General features: G+C 40.1%; 5 protein-coding genes across 7 annotated transcripts; 2 read left to right on the forward strand and 3 right to left on the reverse strand.

The window, feature by feature from the left end:
* Nucleotides 1-264: 264 nt before the first annotated feature.
* Nucleotides 265-3438, reverse strand: LOC145898798 (myeloid-associated differentiation marker-like protein 2). Its single transcript, XM_082987417.1, has 6 exons — nt 3210-3438; nt 2809-2950; nt 2384-2490; nt 2169-2274; nt 1755-1853; nt 265-1356 (listed from the first exon to the last, which is right to left on the reverse strand). Exons 1-6 carry the CDS (start codon nt 3403-3405, stop codon nt 1140-1142), a joined length of 867 nt encoding a protein of 288 aa, XP_082843543.1. The 5' UTR covers nt 3406-3438; the 3' UTR covers nt 265-1139.
* Nucleotides 3439-4066: 628 nt separating this feature from the next.
* On the reverse strand, nt 4067-7123 carry LOC145898476 (transmembrane emp24 domain-containing protein 7-like). The gene is made up of 5 exons (XM_082986940.1): nt 6876-7123; nt 6118-6246; nt 5854-5970; nt 5623-5745; nt 4067-5331 (listed from the first exon to the last, which is right to left on the reverse strand). Exons 1-5 carry the CDS (start codon nt 7047-7049, stop codon nt 5218-5220), a joined length of 657 nt encoding a protein of 218 aa, XP_082843066.1. The 5' UTR covers nt 7050-7123; the 3' UTR covers nt 4067-5217.
* A 4737-nt stretch (nt 7124-11860) lies between these two features.
* LOC145898726 (beta-1,3-N-acetylglucosaminyltransferase lunatic fringe-like) lies at nt 11861-15644 on the forward strand. Of its 2 annotated transcripts, XM_082987309.1 has the most exons (9): nt 11861-12129; nt 12191-12267; nt 12408-12456; nt 12567-12609; nt 12802-12864; nt 13092-13212; nt 13293-13393; nt 13782-13938; nt 14541-15644. In XM_082987309.1, exons 2-9 carry the CDS (start codon nt 12253-12255, stop codon nt 14667-14669), a joined length of 678 nt encoding a protein of 225 aa, XP_082843435.1. In that variant the 5' UTR covers nt 11861-12129; nt 12191-12252; the 3' UTR covers nt 14670-15644. The 2 variants fall into 2 exon arrangements, with proteins under 2 accessions (XP_082843435.1, XP_082843434.1); XM_082987308.1 differs by having other exon boundaries at nt 11861-12267.
* Nucleotides 15645-16235: 591 nt separating this feature from the next.
* On the reverse strand, nt 16236-19146 carry LOC145898792 (uncharacterized). 2 transcript variants are annotated; one of them, XM_082987408.1, is made up of 3 exons: nt 18817-19146; nt 18165-18559; nt 16236-18128 (listed from the first exon to the last, which is right to left on the reverse strand). In XM_082987408.1, the coding sequence occupies exons 1-3, from the start codon at nt 19103-19105 to the stop codon at nt 16545-16547; spliced, it is 2268 nt and encodes a 755-aa protein (XP_082843534.1). In that variant the 5' UTR covers nt 19106-19146; the 3' UTR covers nt 16236-16544. The 2 variants fall into 2 exon arrangements, with proteins under 2 accessions (XP_082843534.1, XP_082843533.1); XM_082987407.1 differs by having other exon boundaries at nt 16236-18559.
* A 5803-nt stretch (nt 19147-24949) lies between these two features.
* Nucleotides 24950-26327, forward strand: LOC145897901 (claudin-19-like). The gene is made up of 3 exons (XM_082986356.1): nt 24950-25163; nt 25509-25673; nt 26017-26327. The coding sequence occupies exons 1-3, from the start codon at nt 24950-24952 to the stop codon at nt 26325-26327; spliced, it is 690 nt and encodes a 229-aa protein (XP_082842482.1).
* Nucleotides 26328-27847: the final 1520 nt, after the last annotated feature.

The raw sequence follows: 27847 nt of genomic DNA on the forward strand, positions 1-27847 counted from the left end.
CTCTTGACAGCTTGACCGTAGCGTTACTAACTACCTTATCCATGCTACCGACGATCAACGAGGAAAACCTGCAACATTCAAGGAACCAATTATGGTGCTGGCGACTGTCTGAGACTTTTTAGCTGCGCTTCCATGTAAACTGCTTACACTCAAGAAACTGCATCAGTTTTACACACACTGTGTTAAATCCCACCAGACGACGTAAGAAACATTTCGATGTCCTAAGACACATTTTATTCACTCGACATGTACTTATGCGACATCAAGTTTTCTTACCACTTATACGACGACGAAGGCCTAAAAAGACTACGCTTATATACGCGGTGCACGGCAAAACACACAGGGCTAAATGAGTTGTACGATCTGGATCGTCAGGCAACGAGCATATGAACAAAGCAGTTAATTGAATTTTACTCTTTCAAACAACACAATGCGAATATATAGTTGTCAGGGAGGGTGCTTGGTAGCGAATGGCATGGGAGCAGTGCTCTGCAAGTTTTTATTAGATTAACTTTTTCATGTGCATTGCCCATGACCAAGTATCGGTCTGAGCAACGGCAAAATCTTGTCTAATTGGTCAGTCGAACCACGTGATACGGGCCGGTCTGTAGTGCGAATAATTGAAAATAAATTGTGGCATTTTGCTAAGATGACATTTGGTGTTTAAACCAATTTGACGCAACATTTCAAAAAAAAGCACATTCAAAAACCACAAAACTAATACAGTCGGTGTATAAAATTCACAAGTAATGTCTTGACTATTGTCAATCGTCATGCTATTACAAAAGTGAGGAGGCTTTTTTACTCTGCCAAGATTTACGATTATAACATTAAGGATTGATGTAAGTCCTATTTGGAGCAACGCTTATTAGGCGCCAGGTATAAAACTGTAAACAAATATATCATAGTTCTCCAGACAAATTATGTTCACATTATACTAAATCTACAATCAACAAAAGGACGCAAATAAAGTATCAACAAAAGGACGCAAATAAAAGAGAAACATAATTTAAAAACCTAGCGGAATTTGTGTTTTTTGTTGCACTTCGGTTATACCCTTGCTGTTTACGTCACCAATCAGAAAATGGATAAACGAATAAAGAATGACAGATGTATCGTGTTGGGGCGAACGCGCGAGATTATTTCGGCTTGTTGAGCACGGCATCTACCACGTAAAGAACCGCCGTGATAAAACCAGCGATGACCCCGGCCAAACGCTTATTGCAGGGAGGATATTCGAAGTTGGAGTTATTACAATTCATGTAAGCAGCAAAACACGCCGATGCCGTAATGAACAGGAGGACACAGAGGATCGACCAACCAAACTGGAACATTGAAAAGCCTTTGGAATCCAGTCTGGAAAAATAATCATTTATCCAAAAGTATATCGGAAACTACATCGGCAAAAGTCCCCGAAGGATAGAGTAAGTTAGTAGTTTAAAACTACATGTAAAAAGAACTAGTTTCTAAAAGCAGTTTATTATATGGAAACATGTATCGCTGAAAACAGCATCATCATTTCTTATCCGGTCTTGTATTTGAATAACCTGTTTTCAGCGAAACACAAACTGCGTGTAGACACGAGGTCTTAATATATTGGAAGTTGAAATTTGTAGCTTCTACCTTATGTCAGCACGCTCAATAAATGACGTTGGAAAAAAGGGTTATCTCAGGGACATAAACCTCAACTATTGCCCACAGTGGTTCAATGCCACGGCAACTATAACTGTACCCTAGACAAATTGGCAACTAACTTTGATTGAGGCGTAAACATGTGGGCGAAGAATATGAGCACCGTCACTCCCCATCCAATGCAGTAAGCCGCCAAGGCGTACGTTATCCCATCATAACATCTGAATATATACAAAAAATAATTGAAGCTTGAAAATCTTTTTTTGTTTGTACGGGTTAGTAAACTGGCGTGAAGTTTTACGATGCCGAATAAAGTTAATTTAAAATAAATTACTCGGTTATGTTTCGACATCTAATAGTAATTAAACTAGATATTAAACCGTCTCGTACGGGTTAAACGCGCACATTTTACAAAATGGGTTATTGTAATTTCGAACAATATCTGTGCCCATTAAGAGCACTGCAGTACGTGTACAGTTAACAAGAAACGTAGAAACAAAACAAATGCACAGAAGAAGGCCTGTAACGTTTCTCACCCTCTGCTGCACCAAGCATAGCCAGAATCGACCAACAAGCTGAACGCAGCGCCACCAAACACCAAGATAGCGGTTTTTAGCCATCCGCGCAATGTCGCTATATACCCTGCAACAATTGTTACAAAAGCGTGTTTATCTGGTTAACATGGATACACTATACATATAGCAACATTCATACGTGTGCTCGGCAAACAATTAAGTTGACACATTCTTACCAACGTTAGCTGGTGCGTAGGACCGGAGAAAGTAGGCTTCCACGCCGTACACGATGACTGTTGCAAAGGCGAGGACCACACTGGCCACTTGTTCGTTACATGATTTACTGCAAAGACAAAGGTAAACGAAGAACATTTAAAACTTTGTCATGTCGACCGTTGATGCACGATACAGAAACTGATTGCCACCCACACATGTGATATTGACATACAAAAGTTTTATACAAGAATCAACACGGCGGCGGTTGACAACATGTGTGTTCAGTAAGCCTTCCCAAAGGCCTAGGTAAACAATACTAACGTCTGGTGCGTAGCTGGTAAGAAACACTTTCTGCCTGTAATTGTGTTTTTTCCTTTTGGGAAACCGTCTTTCGTCGTTAAAGTCCAAACTATTTAAGTGCAGTAGTCGTTGTGCTGTTGCTTACCATCTATTGCAAGTTGAGCAGTTGATGTTAATCGCGAATGCAACTGAAGCAGCGAAGAAGTGGATAGTACTCAGCCACGACCAGAGAAAGTCGAATCCGACGTAGGAGCAACCTCCGCCGCAATTCATACGACTTGCCAAACCTACGACATGAAAATTGCTTTGAGTTGTTTTTAACTTGGCAAACAAATCAAAGTAAAAAGTGCTAATCCTTTATCTTTCAACATTTATAAATAAATTATAAATTATTGCTTAAATTTTAACTTAAAATGTGTATTTGTCAATCAAAAGTTACCTATTTCTTTTGACGCTGATTCTTAAATTTTCTTAAATTAAATTATAAACAGGCAGGTCTGTATTAACTTTAATAAACCCAACCCGTGCACTTGTAACTCTTCTCACCAATCACGTGGAAAAAGTAGAAGAGGAAAGAAATACTGAACGATATGATGAAAGCTGCGAAGGCCCATGTTTTCTCGGCTGGCGCTTGATAAGCGTTGCTGTCGGCCAGCAGGGCAAACGTCGTACATCCAAACAAGAGAACAAGCAACTTTATCAATCCTTCCTTCGAGATGGCGTATTTAGGTCCTGATTCCATGACAGCTTTACTGACTAATTCTACTGCTAAACTCGACCTAGATTGTGAATGTTATATAACTTCTGTTTGGTTACATTACCTGACATAAGTTAAAGTTTAGTGCGTCAATTATCCTGTTATCTCTCTTGGAGGAATAGTCAACAGATCATTACTGTGTGTTTTTTTTGCAAAACAAAATCTTTAACGTCACACAAGTTCTTCCGAAGATATGCTGAAGGATCAAGCTCACGTTTGTAAAAAAAAACAAAAAACGCACTTTAATCCGCCTATGACAGTTTGGAATTTCACACCGTATAGAGACATACTGATGATAAAAAAAACACGATCTAAAACCTCACACCTTCCGGACATAATGTATAGCAAAAACCCATTAAATTTCCTCATACAGTTGCTGCGAAATATTATCTTGTGCTGTTGCTATCTTGGGTTCCGCCACGCCCAAACTGCCTCGGCGGCAAGACGAAAATGCTAAACGAGGATGATGACGAAACAACGGTGTTTACTTATATATGTTTGTCGAGAAGGCGTTCGCCTCTCGGTCCCGCGGGACGCGTATTACAATTCTGCATTGCTTGTTACTATCGTTGTCTTGAGACCTGGGTCTGGCAGCTGCTCCATTGGCCAAATGCCGGTTGTCGATGAAACCACGACACAAGGGGTTTGTTGTATTCATTGCGCGCGGTGGCGCCAACGTGCGGATGAAAAAAATACGCTTTTTTAATGATTTTAGCGACTTCGGTTGTACGTCGTGACGTTGTTCAAGGCATTGCAGCGTCACTATATTCATAACACGCGCAAAATTTATGCGAATGTAATGTTTATTTGTGGCAGTAACACAAGCACGACAGACTTCGTCGTATGCTTTCAACCATCACCAACGAACCCGGTCAATAAACAACAATAGAAAAACGGGACTTGACAATAAACAACACTGAGTCTCGAATATGGATACTATGTCGGCCATTGACCATGTATTTTTCTACTGAATAAGGTTTTACAGACAGCCACTTGCAAACACCACGGAAGAAAAATCCACGCCAGTTGCATGATGACGTGCCAACTTCAGCGAACTCAGAGCAAGCGTATCGACGACGAGGCACCAAACATTGGCCCATATTAAATTTCGTCTGGTTGAAAACATTTTTAAGTGGGAAAAATCAAACACATACTAAAAAACGAACAGACAGTTGGTTGGTCGACTTTGGGAAGATCTGTACCGCGTGCATTGAACTTCTTTTTAAAGTGCTATGGTTTTGTGCTTCACATTTATTAACTTCAAGTCGGAGAACAAAAAATTGCTTCATCGGCTTTTCGACACACGGTAGGTAAAAAAACGCGCATGTGGCGTCGCGTTGCAGTACAGAGTAGGAGGTGGCGGCGGAGAAAATGACACCATTTGCTGTGTGTAAGAAGGCTAATACATAAGCTAAGAAAACAATAGCAAATTTATGTTTGGGTGGGGCATTGCATGTTTCGTCTTATTGAAAAACTTAAGCAACACAATTTATTCGTGTCGTGGTTGGCACTGGCAGCTTGTATGCAAAGAACGCACAAATCTAAATTGGAAAGCACTACAAAGGTGCACAGAAATGTTTTTGAAAATCAATGTTGGAATTGCTAGTTTTTTGTCTACACAACATGATGGAAGTGTGCGCAATACAGGTCAGACAACAACAAAAATAAATATAATTTTTTATAACCTGACAAGCAAAGTCCACCACAGTTGCCACGCAAAAACATTTCCTAAAACATTTGTTTAAAAGAATCTGGGAGCAAAATTCGATAAAAAATTTGATCGGAAAGTTGTGATTCTTATGTGTTGGTCCTCCTTCCCACGTTCATTTTGTTTGCAAAGAAACTTCGAAGAATCATAACCTGACCCACCATCACTATTACCATGATGCCAAGTTGAATAACAGACCAAAGCTGAAAGTAAACAAATTTTAGTTTACTTGCAGTTGGAAGTGCTAAAAACATGTCTGCAGCAATGCTTTCGGAGGCTATATTTGTCATTAATTAATCACTAGTGTAATATTTTACACTTCTATCTAAATCAAATTAATTTTGGTTTTGTGCAAGCATTTGTCCAATGTTATGTCACTGAAGTCTGTAAAATTAAATTGCTATATCCAAAGAAAACATTTTTCCCTATTTTCAGTGTCAATGAAACCTAGCAACATTTACTGCCTTAAGGAAAGTGAGTACATATTGACCAACCTGGACCCGGTTACCAAGTCGCTCAGCGAATGTCCTTGACAACGACTCTCTCAAACGAAAGTGTGTTTGAAAGTTGACCACCTTTGATGCAAATTCATGTATTGCTGCACATGATGATTCCATCTGCCACAAAATATTGCGATGGTTACAAACAGTATTGCCAATTATTCAATGGTGTTTAGGTGACAGTGATTCACACTACAATTCAGGTAAAACAGAGTCAGTTCTTACTAGACTTAGGGCTGTTGCACGATCCATGGTGTCAATCAATGGCTTTTCTGATCCTACTTGCAAGTCAAAGTACACCACTTTGTGTGTAATAGTTGAAAATTCATTACTGAAACAAATCTACAACAAAGAATGCAAGTGGAATGCGAGTCTTCATCACCTCCAACAGTAAACAGTTAACTTGACAATAAGTTTTAAAGAAAAGCTAATCTGTTGTGATTTCAATTGAATTCGTTTTATTTTCAACACACAAAATTTAAAACTTACTTGATATGTTCCATCCTTTGTTGCCTCCCATTCATGAGAGTCGTACTGTTTCCGTTTTTCTGAATAAAGTTTCAAGCCATCCTGATCCTCTACTGAACAATCAATATCATATTTTCCACCACTAATAACCTGCAAGAAACATACATGAAATTTAACTAAGAGTACACATCTAGTAAGCTGCTACAAAAAAGTGTTTGCAATTGATTTGAATTCCCATATCAAATTTGCTGCAAAAAACATCCCAACATCTTACAGACAATTTACTTCACAGAATAAGATGAAAATATTCTACAAATGATTGAAATGTATGCATTAATACATATACAATCAAAAAAATTTTGTTGACAAGAGGAACACTTTATTTCTACTTTCTTCTCTTGCCAACAATCTTGTATGCTAAATCAAGAGTTGGGTTTGTACCCTGATGCCAGATTGGAAAAATAAACCTTAGCGAAATTTACCGATAATCTGCGCAATATTAATGAGCTGGCCCAGATTGATGAACATGTTGTTTTGTATATAATTTCCACAGGTGTTTGAACAGAAAAAAAACTAATACATATATGATAATACACAAAACGTTGGTTAGCCCATGGATGCAATTAACATGCACCAAAACAAATCCTACACAAAAGTCACACACTGTCTATGACTATGTTTAACTTTCACAATTTACACCAATGAAATGGCTTTAACAGCAAGCGCACCAACGTTAGGTCATAACAACGCTTCCTAATTCTACACTACATTATCCATACCTGGTACTCCAAGTTTGCTTTCGTTCCTTTTTCGAGGTCTTCAAAAAAACATTGTTTTGAATTGTCTTCCAGTTCGAAAGTTAATTCCACGCAAGCGACCCTCCCGTAATATAGTGACAGCACCAAGGAAATGAAACAAATGTGAGTTGAACTTATTGAAAGTTGAAAATTCATGTTGTTCCCTATGGTTGCATATAGCCTATCCAAACCAAATATAATTTACTTTATAAAGAAACAAATTACAGGCAGATGCAAGGACCACTAAATACAAATCACTTGCGGATAATGCTTTAGAAAAGAAGAGAACTTAATCACAGAACATCGCAGTCCATTAATAGAAATACAAAAATTATCCATTACAAATAAACCTACAAAAACTAAACACTGACGTTTAATTTTTAATGTGTATTTCAATTTTTTTACATACATAATCTAACTTACCATCGAAGACTTTGTTGGACTTCAAGGATATAACGTTTAACGTAAAATAATATTAATGATATACTGTGTAGTTGCGGAAAAAATAGATTCCGCAACGCACGAAGAATTTCCCCGGGACACGTCATTACATGAAATTAAAAGAATTGTTTTGTATTTTGACACATCCTCCTTGTTTTTGGCGCATTTCTGACTTATACATTTTGTTTCAAAAAAATTCAACAAGCACGAAGTAATAAGACCCTATGCTTTATGGGGTACACCAGGTGAAGCACCCTGACCTTGAGACGGAAATGTCTTTTAACATCAATCGAATTCCGGGCAACCTTAACTTACCAAGAAACTTTTAACGAAAAATGCATCTGCGCCTCGTAACTTCAGTATGTTTAACATTAACAACTAAAAACAACGGCTAACTGTCAATATGAGATAAATTACTGATCTGTTTGTTCCAAAATGTGTTTGTGTCATAACCAAATCAATTGTTGCCCTGTAGTGAATTAGCCTATTATCTTGTCAAGCAGCGGAATTATTTGGCGTACATTTACGCTTGTCGTTAAAACGTAAATATTTTTGTAGCATTTCATATTTCAAATTAAAGCACCAGGCATTTGCGCCGGGTCAATACATCGTATAACCAAATAGCCTACTTTTTCGAACATGGGACTGCAACATACCACATGGACAAACATTACTTAAACTTATTGATTTGTATTTCATATGTCCTTATTTTGAAGTACGTAAAGATGACTGGATAAATAAAAAAGGCTATATTTAAAATTTAAAAAAATTGCTAATATTTTTTTATGTAATTTTTTAACAAGTTACACAAACTATGTTAATTTGAGAATGGTGTACACCAAGTTGTCGTTAGCTGTAAAGATGGGAGATCGTGCGTTGATCTTCAAACAGTGACGACAAATGCCTAACTTTGATCTTCAAAGGTAAAAAACAAAAATTATTGTTGTTTAACTTCTTATTTTTATAAATTATCTTATCATCACAACACAGCATTAAAAACGTAACAGTTGTTTTCAATTTTGGACAAGATTTCGTTTGGTTTTAAATTCATGTATATACGTTTCCATCTGCAAGACCGTTTACAGCAAGAATTGATAATTTGATGTCAAAGCGTGCGGACCGAGCAACGTCGGACACATCGTCGTCTTATTTGTGCGACTGTCTCTCCCGTAATAAAGTATGATTGATATTTTTTACAGCTGAAACAGCGTGTAAATCAAATGCCGTCGTTCATACACGCTTATATCAATTCCGCTCATCGATACGACATAACGAAATTGCGGGCTTCTGTAACTCCATTAGCTGGTCTATCGATTTTGAATTTACGCCGAATCTTTCACGCACTTAGGTATTTGCGCTCGCTTGCCACCTTGTCATGATCTAATTGTAGGAATTAGGTCGCCACTTTTTTTTTGCAAAATTGTTTTTTTTTTGCGCGCGCCAAACAGATTTAAGATTGCACCGGTTTGAGATTCTCGCGATTTCGTCGTGTTTCTGCGCAATGGAACGTTTCAATCAGACTGACGTCAAAGGCGACAGTGCGGAGCCCGAATATCGTCGCAGTTTCACGCAACCGCTTTCCGCTGCCAAGGGCTTGGAATCAATGGCGTGGGCGGAGACAGCGAAGAGAATGAGGAACACGGTTTCAGACGATGTCAACGACCGTGTTGTTCCCGTCGCTTTGGATTGGCTTATGTCCTTACCAGTGGCGGTTCTGCCCCAAGTCATCCAGCAAACGGCACAGTACATGCAGACGCAACTCTCTATTCAGCGAAATTTGCTTGCTTCTAACTTTCGAGGTATGCTGAGGCGACAGGCTCCAAAGGTTTCGCAACTATTTTGAAGTATTTACAAATGACAAATTTGGATCTAAAGTATGGCATTATTGTGGGCATAATAATATATGGCTTATCCCAAACGCAAACTAAACCCCAAAGTAACGTAACTTCTTAATGAAGTTGCATTTGTCTTTAGATGCTCATGTCTTAAAATACGCTGCAATGCATGGAATCCCCGCATCCGATTCTTCAGTACGTAACAAATCCCAGCAGGTAAGTTGAATTCGGAAACACTGGTAGCCCCGATGACAGGTGTCAAAATTGTAGTAAGCTTATTCTGTAATTTAGTGAACCTGGGTAAGCTTACTACAATTATTTCGCTAAGGAATAATTGGTTCAAAAAAAATGCATACTTGAACACCAAAACGCATTGTAAACTCTTGGCATTTTTTCGCGTTACAGATCGAACTTCCGGAAAGTGATCCTGCTGGTGCTGAAGGTTTAGGCTCTCAACCAGCACCAAAACAGATTATCTCTGAATGGAAGAGATCGCACGAAACCTGTATGGACTTCACACAACCAGCACGCGGGCTTTCCCAAAACGCGAACAATGTCGAAAAGTGCAAGACAAATATGCAGAACCACTCCACTTTCAGGTACATGATCCCAACAACACCAGCGAGAGTTTACAACGATTTGCTTGTTTCATCCACGCCTTTGCACCATTTCCTCAAAGCCGGACAGTCTTCACCGCTTGAAGGTGCACATTGGTTAATGTTGATAGTTTATAAAAGTTCCCGCTTGAATTATTGGTCAAGTGCCTCCGCTGTTGTTCTCAATCATCTGTGCTCTAAATCAGTGCTTCCCAACCTTTTTCAGTTCGCGACCCACTTTTAATGCAAGTTATTGTGCGACCCACAATGAGATATGATCATAAATGTTACGTAATGATAATGCAATAATTTCGTGATCTATTAGAAAACTGTGACATTTAGAAATGCTTCGTGACCCGCCTGAAATAGCTTCGCGACCCACTGGTTGGGAAGCACTGCTCTAAACGAAGCAATCTCATTGCAATAAGGAGTGTAAAATTATTTTTCATAATTAACGTAATCTGGAAGCTGTAAACGCGATTTGTTTACTGGTTTCGCTCCATTTGTATACAGAAGCTTGGCAAAACAGTTGTTTTTTCACCAAAGTAGGGCCTATGCGTCTGCATTACAGCCATTCTTAGCAATACAACTGTATTCACAATTTTAGCATTGTAGCCCATATGAAATTATTCAAGTAATTCTCATACTATAGGCTACTTACAGTTTAATTGTCCCTTATTTGTTTAGGAAATCCCTATTGTAACACTTCATCTTCAATTCGAAACTTCTGTGCTGATAATACTTCGAGTATCGCCAGCGCAAGCAAGAAGGAACGAGCAATTCCCACACAAGATAAAGACTTGGGCCATCAGCAACGGCGCAGCAGGACTCGCTTTACCATGGGTCAGTAAAAAATATTTACTTGGATTGTAATTCGTTTTTTTATTTACAAATATTGTTTGCTTGAAAAATATTTAAACCTATCGAACCATTCTGTCGCCGCGAACCATTAAACATTAACTGGGTTTATTTTCCAGAGCAACTGTCGGCTCTTGAGGCGGCCTTCTCTCTCGGACACTATCCGCCAGTGGGCGTGCGCGAAAAGTTGGCCAGTCGTACCGGTTTGACCGAAGCTCGTGTGCAGGTGCGGTATATTTTGCGCGATTTTACCCACTGAGTGATACATGCTTTTTTTTCCTAATTTTAGGTGTGGTTTTCCAACCGAAGAGCCAAATGGCGCAGGTCAAGCGTGAAGGCCATGCAACAGCCGCAACCTATCTCTCCCATACATAGACAAGAGGCGTTCGATGGGTAGATGTGTATTCAAAAACGTTTTTTATCTATGCTTGCTTGTGGCCGCTGTGGAACCTTCAGAATATTTTTCCTTGTCCATTGCTTGTCACAAAAGTTTCCATCGAGTGACAAAACTTATTTTTCCTTGTCTTGGCTTGTCACGAAAGTTTCCATGAATATCGTGTGGCAAAATTTTGATGCCATTTGATTCAATAAATTTCTGATATTCTAAACTTTGTGGTATTTTGTCGTACCAAAACAAGTGATGGATCAAACTAAATTATTCAGGCCGGGCCCACACTCACAATTGGTCTGACGTCACAACAATGCTGCAGGTAAATATTGGTTGAAAATGCATTGGTTTGGTTGGAAGTTATTTACTGAAACGCTTGTAGGGCAGGCCTTAATCCCTTTGTGAAAAAATATTACGTTTAAGCAAAGCACAAATTGTCGAAGAATACCAAGCACCAAAAGCGAAAAGTTATGCCTAGGTGAAGTAAAACGTCTGGAAGTAACGGCATCTAGCGCGCCTTGCAGCAACTTCGCTGTTGTTCTCGTTTTTACCGCGGCGAGTCTTGATCGTATGGATATGGAAGCTGATAGGAGAGGGACACTGCAAGCTCATCTGTTATGTTTTGTGTTAGTGTGTACAACTAAATTAGGAAAATTTCGTAAATTTTAACATCTTTTGCAGAACTATAATTTAATTTTGATTCTTTTGTTTCGTATGGACCTCCTTTTTGTATATCATTGTTATCTGTTCTGGTAGCTAAATAAACGCTGGATGCGCTTATGAAAACCATATGTAAAAAGTATTATATTATTCTATAATGCATTTAGGCTAATTTTTTTATTTAGAAAACACAAAATGCATTCTAAGATAAAATAGAAAAAAACTGTGGTGAAGGGAAAGCAATGAGAATGCATGGAAAGAAACGATAAAAGTGGATGACATTATTCAACATTTACGTAATTTGTTGGATTGGTCATAAAGAGGGCATGAAGGATCCAAAGCTGCTGGTGAAGGGTTTTACTTTGACAGCAGCTTGGGCTTTCATTTGGATGTGTTATTGGTTGCGAATTGATGGTGTTCACAGTCCATTTGATTGGCTACCAAGGAAGCAAGCTGTGGTTGGTATTATAAGCCCATTTGAAAACTCAAACCTAACACTGGAAGATATTTGCATAACAGTAAAAACAAGCAAGAAGTTTCATGATTCCAGACTCATTCTTGGGTTGAAGACATGGCATAAGATGGCGAAGGATCTGGTAGTTTGTTGTTTTGAGATACACTCCAAATTTTTTTACAATTTTAAGTAACTTGAGCCAGTGAACTTCATAACCTAATTATTACATTTCGAACAATTTGACTTACATGTCAATAAATTGGAAATTGTGTTTGCAACTAGGTGTATTACATAACAGATGGGGAAGATTTGAAGTACCAGCAAGAACTAGGTAAGGTGTGTGCAATTTGAAAGTAGCATCGTAGCAATTCAGATTTTTGTTATGCCTGGTAACTACCATTATAATAGTATGTATATAATATATATTTAAAATTTTTGCAGGAAATCGTCTAGTTTCCAGTAAGTGTGGATCAAGTCATGGCAAGTAAGTGACTTAAGATTATTGTTACACATGTAAACCAATAAAAGCAATTACATAACAATTAGGCACTGAATTACGAGGCCATTAATCTCAACATGTTTCGCAAAGTGCGAGTGGATATAAGCAAGAAACTTTCCTTTGATGGCAATTTAAACTAAACTTAACAAATTGTTCGCAAATTATTTTGTATCACAGATTAGATTTGTGCTGCAAGGTGGTGGTTGAGTTTGAAACTTTCATGGATCTTCCAGGCAAACGGTTAGTTGCATAAGTTTAATCAAAACCAGCAAAGCAAGCTATGTTGCTTGTCAAATGCATAGACTTTCTGTGAGCAAATGTGGTTCATTTATGTTTAAAATATAAAGAAAGGTAACCAATCCCTTCACTATATGTCAAGTTGGAAATAAGTTTTATGTATCAATATTTTGATTAGTGGGGATAGTGGGTGCTCTGTCCATTATTGACTGAGATGTATATTGTTTTAGGTGGTGGTGTCGCTTCGACGACGACAACTACGTAAATGTGGCTCGGCTTTTGGAATACCTGCAAACGCTGGACAGCAACAAGCATGTGTATATCGGAAAAAGAAGCCTCGGCAATTTTAAGGTGGAGGCATACTTGACATATACGGCAATAAACGCACAACGCAATTTAAAATATCTGTAAATTTTTGATTTCCTACGTAGACTTGGTATCGCGGAAAAACGATTTTTTACCAGTTTGGAACCGGATGGGCGGGTGTCTGTGTATCCCGACCTCTCGTGGAAAGCATAAAGACCTGGTTCGGGTACGTAATTCTATCATCCCACCATTTTTTGTGTTTCCAATATTTACGTACCTGTATTATGCTTGCGTGCGACCATAGGACCCCTGAATTACAGGAAGGCTGCTTCTGTGATCAGGTGATTGGTAAAACGCAACATACGGGTTTAATTATTGTGAGAAAAAATCCGAAATATAAAAAAACGAAAAGTTTAAACGTGAGATTCATTGAAAAAACTTCGGTCGCTCTTTTTGGAAAGAATCTTAGTTTTCTCAAAGTGCCAACAACTAAGACATTAGAATTGAACAGCCAAGTGAAGAAGACTTATTCTGCTCGATTCACAACTTGTATATTTATTGTTAACTTGTTGGTTCTTGGTTAGGTAGAACCGATTGGCTTCGTATATATGCAGGGCTACGATGTTACCTCTTACTTGCTTGTACATTGGTGCTTCCGACGACTGCGTCCTGGGGTTTGTGATTCGTTTGCAAGAAACAAAGTTGACAGAATCTTTTAAGCTGCATTCACACCTCGAAAATCTTATGAACGTCAGAGATCTCAGCAAGCAGGTATATTGGACAGTTTTATGCTCGATAAACGTTTTTCTGTTACCGTATTTACTCGATTGTAAGCCCCCCTCGATTGTAAGCCACACGTTAATGTTAAAGACAAACTTAGGTGCCCTACAACAATAATTGTCAACAAATCTGTCGTTTAAAATTGTCAGATACGCTGACAACCTTGGGCGATAAAACGTATTGGAACGATGAAGCGAGTTGATGGTAAATTTCATTAAAAAACAGAGTGCAGACAAAATATCGGTGTGACATTAAATAATGTAAGCCGCCCTCGATTGTAAGCCGCACAAACGGTAGGTTAAAAAACTTTATAAGCTGCGGCTTACAATCGAGTAAATACGGTATCATCACCTCACACAATGGCATTAACTTTTTGTATTTAAGTGACTTGTAGTCTCGTTTGGTATTTACCACAATAATCGAAAGTTAGGTTTCCGAGGTTAAAACCTGTCGGCTTTTACACAAGACCAATATATTTCGCTATGAAAGCATCGTCTTATTCGAATTGTTTGGTATTTGATTTCTGTTCCTCCCGAACGACGTAAGCAAACCACTGCAGTATCTTTGCATCTAACACTTGCAGTTGATTACAGATCAGTCTTAGTTATGGTGAAAGTAACGTGGTTGACGTACCACATCCCAAGTTCAACACAAGCTACGACCCAACTAGGATGTTTTCATTGCATTGCCACATCCATCCTAAAGACGAACTGTGCAAGTAAAAGTCATCACACACAAACCCGTTTATGATTACTCCCATTAACTCGTTTCTTGTCTACAACTTTTTGTACGTATTAGACCAGTGATTTAAACAAAAAAGCCAAAGAAAACGTTTCGAACACGACTGCGTCCACCATCAGTGCAATATGATAACGAGCTGCAAACAAGAGAGCCCTGGGCAAAACCCGTTCAGTTGCCTGCCTACCTCAGCGCTCTCTTGGTTGCAGCTCATTCTCATTGTTTAAATTATTAAACTCATGTTTATTGCAACTTAGACCAGTGATTCTCAACTTTTTATTCGTGGACCCCTAAACCGATTGTCAAAGCCAAAATCCCCAACCGGAAATTAAATTGTAAATATAATGTTTATCAGTATATTATGGGAAGGAAACTTAAGTTTTAACCGTTGACAAACTTTTATATTCTATTGCCAAAAACTTGAAATTACATTCAAACAAAATTTCTCCCTTTGCTGAGACAATTTATCGTTACACACTGTATTACATCTTACCTAACGTACTGCAGCAATGGTTTCTATTTGCGTTTGTTTTTACAGCAGTGTTTTTAGTCTCCTTCATATTCTTGCCACTTTTTTATCTGTGAAACTTTACGGCATTATGACGTTTTGTGTTGATTTTTTCCAAGCTATACTTGCTGACAACACACGTCAATGTGATTGTGCTTGAAGCAATTTAAATACCGCTAGGTGGTGTCACCTTGCACCGAGCCATTTTTCGATTGTAAGTTAAGCGCAGTTTCAAAACAAACAATAACCATCATACCAACATTGCATAAAGTTTGATGTCGATCAATGTATTATTATTGTTACATTTTGTACCAATGAGTTGCATCAAGTGCAAGTATTTTATACTTTTGTGTTGTGTTTAAACACTTTTGTTACATCCAATTCCTGTATTAGCTAATGATCCAACGTTTGTGGCGTATTTCACGTGAACTCCCGATTAAACGTATGGGAATGTTTAAACGAGGTTTCATTTAAAAATTTGTGGAATTTGTAAGTAGGTTTGCAACAACTGTTCACTAAACCCAAGGCAACTGATAGCTTCAAGAAGCGTGCTGTTGCAACTGACCCTGGTGTTTGTGCGAAAATAGTTGTCGCTATCCAAATCCTTCCCATTTCAGTTGTATACGAATGGGTTTGCTTTAAAATTGAGGTCTTTTTTGTTGAATTTCTATTGTACTCTGTGGGTTGCCTGAGTTCGTTTTGGTTTATAGACAAAAACGAAACTTAGTACCAAACTTTCGGTTGGTTCTATCGCAAGTTGACCTGTGAAGAGACGTCCCTGTCAGTCATTATGACTCACTTGCCGGCTGATTGCGTTAGGCACGTGAGCGGAAGGATATGACGCAACGCCATTCAGTCGGACGCGTTAGCGCTAACCGCAGGATGTTTGTTGCAACCGCAGCGGCACCTGACCTGACAAAATGTTGTCTTTTCCTCTTGGCCAAAGCTTGTTCCTATTTCTGTGCTAAACAGGGCATTCCTAATGAACTCTAGGGACTCGGCGAAGTCTCGCAATTGTTCGATTTCGAACTTTTAAAGGGAAGATGAGTTGCAACACACGAAAGAAAAGTAGAGCACAATAAAGTCAACACCACAAAATAGTAACAGAGCCAATAAAACTGGATCAAAAATTACCCTGTGGTGTCAGTAAGCCCACGTACTTGATCAACCACAACACATAACGGGAACCACGCAATTGTTTGAAACTTCGAAACAGTTTGTAATGTACAGAGGGTGGGATTGTATGACAGTTTTCACAAGATTCTGTTAAGCAAACGAAAAATTATTTCGTCCACCGCCAAGTGAGCACGTACCAGTTCAGGAATACCGTTGAACTCCCAACACAGAGATTTTATGAGGGTGTTGGCGTTCCAAACGGCAAGTTGTAAGTCGCTTCTTCCACTTTCGGCCGCTGCGAGTCGAACGGTTCGCGATATTCCACTTCACTTTCACTTATCGAATGCGTCGACGCGGAGCTGTTTCGCGCCGATCGCGATTCGCTCGGCGTGCGTTGAAACCCGAATTCGTGGGACGCGTTGTAAGCCCCCGCATATCCCTCAGATGAGGCGTCAGGATGCGGAGGGGATGTGGTGGGCGAACTTCGTCTGCAGCTGCCGGGCTCTGCTGTTGGCTGGGGCGGAATAGGTTCCCGCGCTCGTGCAGTCACTTTATCACACTGTGACGTGTTTGGTTGCAGGTATATCGTCGAATCCCCACCAACATGGTTTTGAGTTTGTCGCGACGAGTCACCGGGAAGGTGGGTTTCCGATGCAGCGAGATTCGATAGATTTTCTAAACTGCTCTCAGCCACACTTCCCATACCTGGGCGGCGCTTCAGTGGCTTGTTGTAAGGCGAATCTTTCCCAAACTCCCCAAACTCCCGGTTCCACCCGCTACTTCCCGGCGCCACGCCATGTCTCATGTAGTTTGGTAGACTACTTCTCTTTGGCTTCGGTCTCGGAGCCGGTCGGACGCCACCGAGACGTCTACTGTCGTCGTGCAGCGCCCCCCTGCGTTCAGTTTCGCATCTGCGCAATTGACTCCTGACGAAACCTCCGGGATCTTGGCGTGCTACAAATGATCCTGAGATCGCACGTGGTTGTCCCATTCTACCTCTCGGCGCCAAAGGCGTAGAAGTTACCACCAATGGTTCCTCGTCGAGTTGATCAAAGTCACTGTCGGAAGTAAAGTCGTCGGCGCTTACACTGTTGCGGTATGCCGGAATATCGGCGTATATTGGGTCGTCCGCGTTTTCATGTGGTTCGCCGCCGCCAGGCACAGACGAATAGGGGGCTGCGTTTTCTGCAAAGGACACAGTGCGAGCACGCGGCGTGCCGTTCTGCTGCTGATGCGAAACGATGGAGTCGCCCCGTCTAGGGCCTGGAGGCACATCAGGCTGTAGGTACACGGAACTAGGCGAGTTGCGGCGAACGGTGGCCATTTGCTGCAAAGCTCTCACACGAGCGATTAACCGATCAATGGAAGAAGTGTGATACTGGTTAGTAGCACGGGGATTCTCACCCCGACCCGCGGTGCCGGAAGCACCCTGGGCCGCTGATGTCTGGAAGCGGAAAGGCAGAGCAGACAGCTTCCCCTTGCGGTACTTTTGCATACCGATGTACGTGAGCAGCACCAAAATACAGAAGGCAAGCAGCCCTACCAGCACACCGATCCACACCAAAGCTTTGGAGTCTTCGCTTTCTGTTTTGATTGTTACCTCTCCGTTGGGTGATTTTAGAACAGGACGCGTCAAATTAAACTGCGCTCCAGGGTTGAAATTTCGACCACCGCCTGGTAACGGGGCAACACTTTTGCTTGTACTTGTGCTAGTTTTGCTTGTACTTGTGCTGTCTTGGCTTGTGCTTGTGGACAATGTTAGCGTTGTGCTTGTTGTTGTAGGTGTTGTACTAGTAGTTGAGAACGTGCTGCTTCGTTTCTTGGACGTTGGAGTCAAAGTGGTTGACGGAATTGCAGTAGGGGGCTTCAACGGAGCGAAATTCGCACATTCGCTCACGTAACACGGCCTACGTTCCTGTACTTTTCCCTGGACATCGTTTCCGGCACACAGAGATGCGTTGACAATCCCACTTGTATTGCGACACGACCTTGTCCACATTCGGGTGCAATTCACGTCGCAAGCAGCTGGAGATGGCTGCCAGGGCGTCCACTTCGGGCATGCGTGTGAATTGCAAGCTCGCGACTCAAACTCGTAATACTTAATGGTCCCAAATTTAAAGAACTTGTAGCGTCGTTCAAGCCCACCACCGCACTCTTTGTCACACGGCTGCCAATCCAGCCATTTGCGCATGCAACTTGCCGACATGTAGTAGTATCTTCTCTTACGTACGCATATCTCGCTTTGCAGTGCTGCAAATCAATATAGGATTGTTTTATTACGCAAGGGTTTAATTATACAACAATATTGAGAAACACGTAACACTAAATATTTCCGTCTTAATCATCGCTTGACAATTGCTTTCACTTTTCTTTAAAGCCCATTTGACGTTTAAAGCGTCGTTACCATTTCATATTCAACTTTGCAATATTATTGGTAAACGTTTTAATCAAAGTCAAAATCAAAATGCCGCTCCTTTAAACATTATTAACTATTGTGTTCTACTTACTGCCGGTCGCTCCCCTGCCAAGGCAGTTTTGTATCATGCTTTTTATGAAGTAGATGCACTGGCTGTTAGACGACAAAGTCATCTGAGGTCCGTTGGTTTGGTTGTGTGTCCTCCATCCTGTTACGCAGAGTTGACTGATGGACCTTGCGGAGTTGGAACTTGGACACTTGCCGTCGCGACCGTCTTCAATCTTGTCGTTAATTACCACGTAGTTATATGTACGTCCTTGCAAAGGTACTGGGAGGATAAACAACAAGCCAAAGCATAGCAGGACGCTTGGGCCAGGCATATTCCTGCACAGATTTACGTACTCACATGTGTTGCACCTATTTATCCTTCAAAAAGGCAAAAAAGACAACATGTAGGTCGGGATGAATTCGAAGGGTCGAAAAGTGTTCACCAAATGTCGCATAAAGTACTACATAGATCAAACATCTTTGTACTGTCCCTAACAGCCATATACCAACAGGGATTTCAATTCGGAATATTGTTGCAGAGACGAAACTAATTCCACTGGTAACAGGTTTCCATCGATTACGGCTCACTATAGTAACCGCACTCTTTTATCTCTGATTTTGACGTTTTGTAGTGACCCACAATATTGTAAATTATAACATCTTTCTACCCTCACAAACATTGACTATGTATCCAAAAGTGTAAAATATATCTTTTTCGAATAAACAAAACAGGGTCAACTTTTTTCTGCATTCAAAAAGGTTGGGGAAACGCAGACGTTTTGTCACACAATGAACTTTACCTTATTGGAAAAGTAAATTTGCCTGCAGTGAAAACATATTGCTTTCTTTTGTAGCCTAAAAGTCAGCAAATCTCCTTTCATAAGTTGATGTGCTCGCTGTGAAGAATTTCATGACTAAAATAGACCAAAAGAAAACTTACATCTCAAAGAGCAATTATTCACATGGCAAACCTCATTTACTAAAGAATGGAAGCATATTTACTACAGAAACATAAATAGTCTTCTAAAACAGAGTCACTATATTCAGCTAAGGCAAGTGCTGCAAACGCAACCGATTGAGCAAATGAGGCTCTCGTTAGCAGACGGGAGCCTATAGCCTCTATTGGGTTTGCGCCAGAAAGCTCTGCATCCTGTGGAAATTACGGAGACAGTTGGCGGGTTCGCTGATGTAAAATCGGTTGGTCGCGCGCGCTGGAGGGGAAACGCTAATACAACCCGCTGGTGTTGTATTACTCTTCCCAAGAGGATGGCGAGGTTATGTGCATGACGGACTGGCGTTTTGACATTACATATTTGCAGCACGCCTCCTAAGTAGTAACATTACACTGTTATGAATGCGCCCGTTACTGCAGTCAAAATAAACGCTAAGATTGCGCATTTCATGTGGCAGATATTTTTTTATAACATACAGGTAAAAATGACTTAAAATGCACAAAACAAATATACAAACGTACACTACACCATGAAATTCAAATATAAGCAGCTTATCTGGTTCACCTGAAGACTTACAAGCTATTAAACGTACGTTGCCTTACTTCCCCACAAATATTCATTCAATGTCGTTAACATCCTCAAAAACACAACAACCTGCAAGTTATCACTAAAACCTCCGGCTCACAAAACACGATAAAAATTTCATAAGCAGCTCCTTCCACATAAATTTGTTTACTTTTGCGCGTCGTGGCATTGATGAATGGTGACATCCGACCAGAAGCACGCGCGGTTCTGACTGCAAAAGCAAAGCGATCACGGATGTTGTGACGCAAGCTCCCGCTTACCGTACCTTGTTGAACAACTGACAGGGATTACGTCATCCGTGACGTGATATAGGGTGGTCTGTCACGTAGCGCTGTTCGGAGTGACGTTCTAATGCCGGGTTTGTTATGGGTGGTGGATATTAGTGGGATTCATCTGCCGCTTGCAACGGACCGTTTTGTAACTCCTGTGATTCACATTCGAACAGACAGACATCAATCAGTTGCCTATGTCACTACAGCGTGTTAAACAGTCGTTCGACCCGGTATTTTGCAGTTTTTGTTTAGGTTTTAAAGCATTGTGTGACAAAAGAAATATCTTCTTTTCATGCACAATTGTAAACACATATAACGAGCACAATTAAAGTGCTTGGGAGAAATGGTCGAAGAGAAATGTTCGGACTATGGTTTGTGCCGTGTTGCGGAAAAGCGCGGACTTCCTTCCCTCGAAAATTACCATACCGCTTTGATTAACTTCCGCACCCAAAGCACATCACTGCTGTTATGTGATTCTCCCCATTTATTACGACAAATATCTACGGGTTTAGTGGATTTTATGTTTTCTAGATTTGAAATGCATCCAAGGTAGGTAGCGAACATTCACAATTCAACTTTCTAATATAATGTTCGAAACAAATGCGCAAGAATCACAGTAAAACACTTTCCCTTACTCCACCAAACGTTACAAAACCAAACATTCTCAGCTAATAGAAAAGCCATGGCGTGTGCCAAAAAACAATAAGTTCCACGTCGTATCTGAATACATCTTATTGACAATAAAAAAAACCTATATAGCTGCTTCTATCAACCAAAATGTGATAGGAAGTACTGCGTCTATATGGCTGAGAGAAATAACTTTGAAACTTCCCTTCAGCCGCTACATCCGGTATTTTGCAAGTGTTGGACGGTCCGAAAGAGAACAACAATCGATAAACTGCCTTGAATCACTGATTCATGCATGCGTAACACACGCATGCATGTGACGCAACAATGGACAAATCAAGGCTTAGTGACTGTATCTTTTTGATTGTTTCTGCTTTAACAAGTGCCACAAGCACAGACCGACAAACATCGAAATTGAAATTAAATAACATATATTTTGTCGTTCGAACTAAACCAAGCATGACGTACGTTTTGGGAAGAATGTAACGGGCTCTATGTAAGGGCGCAAACCTAAGGATGCTGGTGATTTTTTTAACGGTGGAACGAAATACCTACCTAGAAATGCAATGGGACATACTAAACCCAAGCGGCCTTTATTTTGTTTGCTTTTACGTCTGTACACAATTCATGATGCAGCAACCATACTTTTGTTTTACAAGTTTAAGGCATAACTTAACAGGGAATGTGTTTTGCTGTCAACCGTTTTTGCGAAGAAAACAGTTTCTAACCGTTAACGTTCAGAAACAAAAAAAATACGATGGCCAGCATTCTCCTTTGTTTTTCATGCAGATCAGGCTATAGTGTGGCCATTATCTACATACACTGATGGATGCACCAGAACAATGGAAGAAAACACCCTTCGCCTGCATCGAAAACGCATCCCGAAACTTAGAATATAGCGAGCTGCAAGACTTGACTCAACATTTATGATAATAATGCTGAAGTCTCTTGGTTCTGCACAAAAGTCAGTCTTCTTAAGAAGTGCCAAACCAAAAGACTTCAGTTCGTAAATATAAGACTGATACGGCACATTTAGTAATTTTATAATGTTGCTTTGAGTGCACGTAGCAATATTATATTTTCATGTTATTTGGACAAGACCTAACTCACACATCGACCTACACAAGAGTAATGATATGATATGTGTGGGTAGGCTACCCTACGTATTAATACGACGAGATGAACAAATAAAAACAGCATCGACTAAGATATATTTTCAAAAACAGTGTACAGTTTACAAGATTCACGAAGTTTGTCTTAAAACAACCAAAACGGCATTACGAACCCATTATCTCAGTGTTCTAATTAAAGGTGATGATCAGGAGAATATGACACACATTTTTTGCGTCACATGCATATTTTACAACAAGGATGGGTCTTAACTGCTGTTGATTATTGCCGAAATTAGCTATAGGTTCCATTTTATGTCTTATTCACTTTGAGACAAATTTGCCCCCGTGTTTCAACATAATAATTATTGGAAAGGCAAATAAGTATTGAACCAGATACCCGAACCAAATTGTATTAAACATTAAAATACTGCTTCGAAGAAAGGAAATGATAATTTAAAAATCATTTATAAAAGTGCCCTGTGTGCCTGTAACGAACAAATAATTGCTGGTTGATTGTTCGAACTGTTAGGTATAACTAAAAAAAGTCAACTAATTTCTTGCTTACACAATTTACCCCCGAGGTAACGTTAAACTTACCCCAAAGATGTAAATAACCCCCCGGGAGGGAACCGTTGCTCTAAACATACCTGCTATACCAATATACATACTTGCTGCTAGAACATTGTGGTTGTCAGTCGATCGCAATGGACGCTACTCTAACTCGGAGTGTCTATTGCACATAAGCAATCTTAACCTACAGCATATAACACCTCTTTGAATTTTGAACGTATCTAACTCAGGGCACAGAGGTTCAAACATCAAAAAACAAATGCAGCGCGAAAGCTTGACGCGGTAAAACGTTTTCGCGCGAAAGGAAACATTTAGGCGGCATATTGTTTACATCCCTCTAGAACGGTTATTAATCGATAATGGTGCCGATTGCTGCTGTTGTAAAGTGAGGCCCTACCATATTTGGTCAAAATCGACCTACTTCCCTCATGCCGGCTACGAACGCTTGGTAATCGACCGCTGGGAAGTGCTTCTATCATTGCATAGCATGCATACACCAGCACACCCAATCAAAAAAATTTTCCCGGGCCTTAACCGCTTATGTTGGTTAGCTTGGCAGACAGGTATGGCCCGTACATTGATTTTGAACCTTAGACAGACATATATCTCTGGTAAAAGTTCGACAAAGAAACACTACCAGCGATGGCCGTAGATGCGGGTCCTGTTTGGCACGTCCTTGTTACTGAAGTTGGGCTGAACAATATAACTGGAAATGTATAACTGCAGGAGTCGGTGCGTTGACGAAAGTAACTAATTTAAAAACAACGTCAAAAAAGTCTTGAAAAATTTTGTCCAAATCAATCTTGAACAAAGCAATGTAAATTGGGCATTTCTTAGCAGTCGTTTGGACGATTTACAAAATGTCGCACTTTTACGGCTTGTAAGTTAAACCAATGAGCGACTACTATCAAGCAAAAAATTTTGATTGCAAAGCAGTATAGTATCCAATCTCAATCCTTAACTTACCAACCGAAAACAAGAGGTTCAAATAAAACAATTTTAAAGGAACGGTGAGCTGGGGTGGCGTATCTTCTTTTTAAACCTCTTAAAGATCGAACCAGATGTCTTAAAACATAATCGAATATAAAAAATCCCGTTAACTTGGTAAGCGCCAATAAAATATTGCGGTTTGCTAATAAACCTGAATGAATGGATTGACGACGGGCTGCAAAATCTAACCTTTCCATGCCCTAACCCAAACTCACGTCATCGCACCGAGGCATTTGCGCTAAATCGTTCGTCAAACAACTTTACTGCGCCGTCATCGTGTCGCTCACCCCGCGTTGGATATTAATTGCAGGCGTAAAATTTCACGCGCGTTACTTTCCATCTGTTTGAATGATTGTAAAACTTTATTTGCTTTGTTTTAACGTTAAACGAGGATCATTGCAGCATTTCTTTGCTATCCTTTGTTGCCCTTCGCCATTTATTATAATTATTTATTCAATCATTATCTGCAAGTGTTAAACTAAACGTTTTAAACCCAAAGCGTTTTGCTTCTTTTACAAACATACGCAAGATAAATTTGAAATCATTGATATGCAAAGTTTTGCTACAGTTTTTTGTCAAAAAGGTCAAAAATCTCCATCCATCTGGGTTTTGTTTGCGATAAAAGGCCGAAATATTTCTCCCTCGACGTGAAAACGCATTTACGACATCCCTTATATCGACGTCGGCGTGGTTTCAGCGATAAAATGCAATTGGGCGTTCCGCAAAACCCACTTTCTGTTAGTCGTCAAACCCAATGATCCGACTGTGGGGCGGGGCCGTATGGGCCAACGACTGTTGAACCAACTTGAAATCATCAGAGCAGGGCCTTCCCTCTGCAAGCGCGATACACTGTAAATTTGCCATTGTCGCTCGATATTTGAAAGGGTTACAGCAATTAGATGCGAAATGAAGGTTTGAAAAAGAGATGAATGAATGAATGGAAAAAAAGAGAAAGAGTTACTCGAGGTTTGGATTTGGCCGAACTAATCGCAAGAATTCTCTTTATCTTTTATTCAGCTTCCGGATAGAAAATCGTTATTTTGTGTTTGTGGAAGTGTCAGGTAAAAATGTTCGCCCAAATTATTTGTCTCATTTTGGCCTACATTTCCACCGGGCTTTGCACCACCACCTGTTTTTGGAGTTTGTGGGCCGTCATGGGGCCGGAGAGTGCCAGCGTCCTCGGACCCATCTGGGCGTGGAGAGGAATATGGGCCGACTGCATGCAAATCGAGGGCGGACAGTATTATTGCGAAGAAGAGTTTTCCATGTTGTTGGAAGACGGTGAGTAGTTGTGTTTTTAATTTAACCTTGGTTAGAGATTACAGGTCTTCCTCAGTGGGAAAATGTGAATAAGCTTTTCTGTGCTATGGGCCGAGAAAATTTTGAAAAGAAAATATGTTGATGATTTCGGTTGTTGACGAATCTTTTTCATCGCTAAATTGTTCTAATTACAATTTATGCCCGTAGTGGTAAAATCTACTTTTCCATTTAGTGCTGCAAAATTTGAAAACTCTTTTAACGCTGTATGGAAGAGCTTGAATTTCTACACAAATAATTTTTTTTAGAAATTGAGATAAATATAAAAAATTTTCCGCGTAACATTGAAAGAGCATTTCGTCCGAACAGCTTACAAAGTCGCAATCAGGGCATTGATGTGTCTCGCCATTTGTTTCTCTGCAATCTCCTGCTTCCTTCTCCTCATCGGGATGGAGTGCACGAGAATACTGGAAGAAAAACCCAACAGCAAGCGAAAACTCATGTTCATTTGTGCAACGTTCTTCTTCATTAGTGGTAAGATATAGAGATCGGTTTTCGCTATTATGATGGTTTGGGGTTTTTGGTCTAATATGCTTTCACCAGTGGTGCCATTAAAAATTTTAAGTTTAACAACCGTATCGCAAATTCTGAAAGGAGTGCATATAAAACCCTTGAGTGCTGCCACAAGTACTAATTTATGCAACAGTGATAGGTTATGTGGCTAGTTTGGGTCAGATCCGCATTCTCTTGTAAATAAGATGTGGACAAAACTTTGAAATACAATGTCCAGGCATTGTGCAAAAATATATTACAAACCTTAAAAACAATCCAATTCCCTGTGAAACTTATCACCAACAATTTCAAAATAATTTTTCAGGGGCGTTCACACTCATATCGGTTTCGTGGTACGCCGCCATGGTCGTGGACGACTTCTTTTCGTTTGAAAATCAAGACAACCTGGTGAGATACGAACTCGGCCCGGCGCTGTACCTCGGATTCATAGGCAGTTTTTTCTGCATAGTAACAGGCCTGAGTATCTGTTGCATGCCGGGGCGCAAAGAGGAAACAAACAACTATGGCATTGGCAAACCCTCGTATTCCCCCGGCGCCTACATAGCCCCGAAACACGATACGAAGTACGACTATGGAAAGTCTGGAAAGGGGCGCGGAGCCATGGAATATGTTTGAATGATGTTTAGGCACACAGTTTTTACTTTCATATTTTTGTATAAATTCTTGTGTTCGAGCACTTGTATAAATGCCAAAAAGAGATGGCTCGGAATTAATCAAAAGCCATTAAATTGGAAACACGAAACGAGTTTTCAAGGCGGTGTTTAAATCAATTGTTTAAACTTTGCGCTGTGCTACATTTTGTAATGAACAAACATGATTTTAGGTAAATGCACTAGAATTGCATTGTAACATACAAAAGCCCTGCAGCGATTGACAAACTGGTCGGTCGCTGTTACTGTCTGCAAAATCTAGAAAATGTTGTCAACGAAACAAAAAGCAAAAAAAAACTGCGCATTGTGCAAGGTTGTAATAACCACATTTCACTTGCGCAAGCCTTTCTGTAAACCATTATGCTGTGAATTGTGTCGTAAATAGACCACTTGGCCTAAGGTACACTAATACATGCCATATTTACGTTGGATAAAGGTGTTGGTCGCGACTTTACACACCCGATCTTCATAAAAAAGTCCTGCTTTTTGTTTTTGCGCTGGTTTGGCATATGATAATTATATTGATGGTGTATATTTGAATTTAATAAAAATCGAAACACCTTCGCTTCGAACAAGTGTGTGTCATGGTTTAGCAGAAATTACGTCAAAATTTCTTCTACAGTTTTTCGAAATTTGTCTCAAATATGCTCTAAGGCAAATGCAACACCGAAGATTGTCGTCAAACTGAACTCAGTACTGCTAACGTTGTTTTCCTGTGTTTGTGTTCGTTGTTAAGGCCCGCACCTAAAGCGATCGTTAACGGTCGTAAAGACCTTGCAATCACCTTCGCTGGCAATTAGGTTTGGTAATTGGAAGGCGTTGGTGCAACATGGTGCCCATCTCCCTTCCATTATCGTAAACTTTACGACCCCTCATTAAAAAGCACAGGTAAATAAAAATCAGAAGCGATGTCGTTTGCCCTCAACAAAACGCCCTTTCCTTTTCCTCTGTCACTAATTGAAAATGTCCTAATTAATAGAAATCCTTAAGTCTCAGGACATCTGTTTGTCCAACAATGACTTAGTATCGGATTTCTTTCGCATAGTATTATGCAAGTCTTTTGTCAGTTAGATGATCTTCGCTTTTACAGATATATATACATATACATATAAATTCCCTAACTTCGCCAATATCACTTTTTAAAATATACAACTAATCAACTTTTCAAACAACATCCTGGTAGCCTTTGCATTAGCTGTGGTAATACTCATTTTAAATAAAAACAACACAGAAAAACAACAGATCGTTCAAAATCGCTTGACTTCGGCCCTTGCATGCTTACGTCGATATTTGGCGCACAACTTTCTCGTGTACCATATGTCAACAGCGTATACAACACGCTAAATGTACACATAGAATTATGGTTCCCCGCATCTTGTCAACAGGACGTCCGCATGTGCTGGTCACCTGACGCAACTTGCCGCGCGAATTCGCAGAAAATTGGCAAACTCCAATGCATTGTTCCTCAGCCTAATGCAATAAATT

This window comes from Ascidia mentula, chromosome 4, assembly GCF_947561715.1.
Source record: "Ascidia mentula chromosome 4, kaAscMent1.1, whole genome shotgun sequence".
Classification (NCBI taxonomy): domain Eukaryota; kingdom Metazoa; phylum Chordata; class Ascidiacea; order Phlebobranchia; family Ascidiidae; genus Ascidia; species Ascidia mentula.

Bases quoted from the DNA above. Each gene is read 5' to 3' on its own strand.
- LOC145898798 (XM_082987417.1), bottom strand. From the start codon at position 3,405: ATGGAATCAGGACCTAAATACGCCATCTCGAAGGAAGGATTGATAAAG. The intron at 2,275-2,383 runs GTAAGAATGTGT...CAATTGTTGCAG, and splicing joins CTACGCACCAGCTAACGTTG to GGTATATAGCGACATTGCGC. The intron at 1,854-2,168 runs GTGAGAAACGTT...GTATATATTCAG, and splicing joins TATGCTTGGTGCAGCAGAGG to ATGTTATGATGGGATAACGT.
- LOC145898476 (XM_082986940.1), bottom strand. From the start codon at position 7,049: ATGAATTTTCAACTTTCAATAAGTTCAACTCACATTTGTTTCATTTCC. The intron at 6,247-6,875 runs GTATGGATAATG...TGTTTCTTGCAG, and splicing joins AAGCAAACTTGGAGTACCAG to GTTATTAGTGGTGGAAAATA. The intron at 5,746-5,853 runs GTAAGAACTGAC...ATTTTGTGGCAG, and splicing joins GTGCAACAGCCCTAAGTCTA to ATGGAATCATCATGTGCAGC.
- LOC145898726 (XM_082987308.1), top strand. From the start codon at position 11,947: ATGACATTATTCAACATTTACGTAATTTGTTGGATTGGTCATAAAGAG. The intron at 13,213-13,292 runs GTGGAGGCATAC...TTTCCTACGTAG, and splicing joins GAAGCCTCGGCAATTTTAAG to ACTTGGTATCGCGGAAAAAC. The intron at 13,939-14,540 runs GTATATTGGACA...AGTTGATTACAG, and splicing joins TCAGAGATCTCAGCAAGCAG to ATCAGTCTTAGTTATGGTGA.
- LOC145898792 (XM_082987407.1), bottom strand. From the start codon at position 19,105: ATGCCTGGCCCAAGCGTCCTGCTATGCTTTGGCTTGTTGTTTATCCTC. The intron at 18,560-18,816 runs GTAAGTAGAACA...ATTGATTTGCAG, and splicing joins TGGCAGGGGAGCGACCGGCA to CACTGCAAAGCGAGATATGC.
- LOC145897901 (XM_082986356.1), top strand. From the start codon at position 24,950: ATGTTCGCCCAAATTATTTGTCTCATTTTGGCCTACATTTCCACCGGG. The intron at 25,164-25,508 runs GTGAGTAGTTGT...TCGTCCGAACAG, and splicing joins TTCCATGTTGTTGGAAGACG to CTTACAAAGTCGCAATCAGG. The intron at 25,674-26,016 runs GTAAGATATAGA...ATAATTTTTCAG, and splicing joins AACGTTCTTCTTCATTAGTG to GGGCGTTCACACTCATATCG.